Source organism: Octopus bimaculoides, chromosome 8 (genome assembly GCF_001194135.2).
Source record: "Octopus bimaculoides isolate UCB-OBI-ISO-001 chromosome 8, ASM119413v2, whole genome shotgun sequence".
NCBI classification, from domain to species: Eukaryota; Metazoa; Mollusca; class Cephalopoda; order Octopoda; family Octopodidae; genus Octopus; species Octopus bimaculoides.
Window position 1 is genome coordinate 441488 of NC_068988.1, and position 3796 is coordinate 445283.

The window sequence follows — 3796 nt, forward strand, 5'->3', positions numbered from 1 at the left end:
TTGAATAAAGAAAACAAGTGATCAAATGTTATATTTAATTGAAAATTAATCATCAATGTACTTTCCCTGATTATCTATGACTTCCTTCCATCTATTTACAAGCTTTTTAATCCCATCAATGTAAAACTCTTTCGGTTTCAAAGCGAAGAACTATGAAATGTCAGTTTCGACCGCCTCCTGGCTTGCGAAAGTTATGTGCCCCAAATGATTCTGTAAATTACGAAACAAATGGTAGTCTGAAGGAGCAAGGTCGGGAGAATAAGGTGGATGAGGAATTTTTTCCCAACCAAGCTCCTCGAGAAGAGCAGATGTCAACTCGGGATTTGCGGTTACTTTCGAACAATTTATGAGGCAACAATTTTCCAAGTTTAGGAACCGTTCCAAGTTGTTGAAGATGACGATGAACAGTTGTATGGTTTTAACTAAGCTTTATTGCCAATTCTTCAACTGATAACGCAGGATTTTTTCAAGTAATGCCTCAAGAAGCTTATCATCAAACTGAACTTGATGTCCTGTGTGATCTTCATCTTCACGGCTGAAATCTCCACTTCTGAATTTTGCAAACCATCATCTGCAAGTTCTTTCATTCAAGCATTCTTTCCCATAAACTGAGTGTATGTTTCGAGTCACTTCGGCTGCAGAGTTTCCTTTTTTGTACTCATAAAGCATTATGTGCCTCAAATGCTCTTTGGATACGTCCATGTTAGAAAGAGTATTAATCAAAGAAATTTTAATTCTATTATTCTTCAAAATCATATTTAATTCGTTTAAATGTACACAAATGCATAAAAATAATTTTTAATTCCATTAGACATTCTAAAATACTATTAAATTTCATTCAATTTTAAAAATGGTAAAATTGGACAGAACTTATGGGATGACCCGATATATTAATCAATGAAATTCTAAATTAGTCTGATTTTCATGTTTTGTTATTTAGCAACTTTCACGATTTTACAATTTCGCTATTTTACAATATTGGAATAAACTAATACTTTCATACGTTACGCAGTCATCTGGTGTATGCCGTGGCAGTCATTCTTCCACAATTGACAAGATTGTAAAATTGTAAAATTGTAAAAATTGCAAATAATAAAACGTGAGTGTGTGCGCGTGTGTGACAGTACAGTAACGAATGTTCATATAGAAAATCCAGTGTCAAAACTAAATATGCTGTTTGTAAGATAGCATGTTCGTGATGTCAATTAAATCAACCACTTCGATTCATAAGTTGCTTAATTGATCCGCAGAGATATTGGGGCTTAAGATTTGATAAAAGACCGAGAGCTCTTTCTTAGATGAATTACAAATAAACATCCAAACAAACGCACATTTTAATATTTGACTTACCTTATCACCTCGACTACCTTTCAGTGCAGGTGTACCTTTGGATCCCTACAAAATAATAATATCGACGTTTAGTGCAATCAAAGCTTATCTTGATGCGAATTTAGCGATATGATCTTCATTCGCTTTCATACAAAGATACAAAGCTCACATACATACATACACACATACATACATACATACACACACACACACACACACACACACACACATACATACATACATACATATGTATGTAAATGTGTTTCGTAGAAGGAAGAGAATAAATAGAGCTTTATACACGTGTGTATATATATTTATTTATCATTATTTTTAATAGGCAGACGATATATGTATGTATATATGTATGTATGCATTTTAAATTAATGTTCTATCCAAAAAATGGTTTTTAAACATAAAATTTCTGCAAGAAAATCAAAAGTCTGCTGACACAACGAAGGATGTGCTAACAAGGTAAATGTATGTATGTGCACATGTATATTTCATAAGTGTCTTTGAAATGATCATATGCGTGTATTTAATATTTTCGTCCTTGAAGATATCGTTTCTAAATTATTTATTCACCAAAAAATTCTGTTATTCTATGCTAGCCAATGTACAATATTGCATATTCATTTTATTCTTTCGTCACCCTCTCGATAAGCCATTAAATGCAATGCTTAGCTGATGATGTCAAAACAAGGCTTAAACATAACCGTAGTTGTCTCCCGTAGTTGCCGACAAAGTAAAAATAATATTAGTTCTTTGAGTATTAATGGTTTGCCTCAATGCTTAATTATTATGCTTTTTGCATTAAATATTTTAACACTAACATAATTATTATTCATACAGACTAAGCAGCTTATCGCTAGAAATTAAATAAGCAGTAAGATTTCTTAAATATAAGTATTAAGAAACGGTCGTTGTTCCCCCATTCACATCTGATTATAAAACACCACAAAAATAATCCAGATTTTCATCATATTCCCTTAGGAATACATTTTTTCTTACAATTCAAACCAAACGCATGGAAATAGAAATATTTTCTATAACTGCATGTCTCCAGCCAGTTCGGCGTTATGCCTAATATGTTTTGGCGTGACACACACACACACACACACACACACACACACACACACACACACACACACACACACACACACACACACGTGATGTTAATATAGCCTTCATGCTTTTATAAATCTGAACGCGATAAAATGGGTTGCTGAAAATTGGTGTAACCCAAACAGAAGTTTTATGTAAATATCTTCGAAATCGGAGGATTTTTTTTTGCGAAACATTTGATATTTGATAGTAATAATGTAACGTCGACATTTAGGGCACTCTATTTGAGAAATTTATCTGCATTTGATACTTATGAAGGAAGTATATTAACGAATCGAGCAAATCATTTGAAGAAAAAAACATCGAAACTAAATGAAAGAGAAGTTAAGAGGTTGAACTTTTCTAAAAATATCCTTTTAGATTTTCTTGAGGCGTATTATTAAAAAGTAAATTTGGAAACCACATTACAAAATATTTCATTGTCACTGAATATCACGTTACACTTCGTCTTCAAGAAGCCAGTGTGTCACTGTTAACACGTTACTAATGGGTTTTGTGTAAATATGAGCAAACATCAAACTAAAACTAAGAGAAATATTTAAAACATTTCTGAGTACGATTGTTATTTTTCGAAATATTAACTTCATTTTTAGTGATAAAAAATGTTTTATTATTTACGACTAATTGATGGTGGATTGTTAGTATCGTTGGCGCCTCGTACAAATCGCCATGGCACATTTGATCTGGTTCTGAGTTAAAAGCCTGCCAGACACAAATTCACCTTTCGTTTTTTGGAACTAGATGATAAAAGGTACCAATACTGGAGTTGATTTAATCAACTATCCCCTATTTCCAAATTTCTGGCCATGGGTTTATTCAATAAATTACATAAGTGTGTAGGATTGGTCAAAAATCGAACAAAATGACGTGCAATGTCGGTTTCGACTCTTTACGTTTAGAATTCAAATCCCGCCATGATCAACTTTACCTTTCATCCTGCAAGAAGAGCACAAGACCCAAACTTTTTGGGGAAGGGGCCAGTCGATTAGATCGACTCCAGTACGCAACTGGAACTTAATTTATCGACCCTGAAAGGATGAAAGGCGAAATCGACCTCGGCCGAATTTGAACTCAGAACATAAAGACAGACGAAATACCAATTTCTTTATTGCCCACAGGGGGCCAAACATAGAATGGTACAAAACAACTGATTGGGATCAGTAATGCGAATGGTTTACATAAATATGACTTTAAAAATTTTATAAAATATAAAAAAAAAAATCGAATGATACTAACAGTACGTTAGACAAAACAAATGAAGCGATGATCAGGCCACGCTCCGACCCCACAAGCCCCGATCTATCGCTGGCACCTTTTTTTTCTGACTATTCACACGGTTTCTTGC

General features: G+C 33.6%; 1 protein-coding gene across 3 annotated transcripts in view; it reads right to left on the bottom strand.

Annotated features, from left to right (window-relative positions):
* The window catches only part of LOC106871778 (collagen alpha-3(IX) chain), a 239898-nt gene that overhangs the window by 97378 nt on the left and 138724 nt on the right, over positions 1–3796 (bottom strand). For all 3 annotated transcript variants that reach the window (XM_052969917.1, XM_052969918.1, XM_052969916.1), the window contains one exon: positions 1351–1395. In XM_052969917.1, the coding sequence (XP_052825877.1) occupies positions 1351–1395 (45 nt within the window). The remainder of the gene's footprint in view (positions 1–1350; positions 1396–3796) is intronic.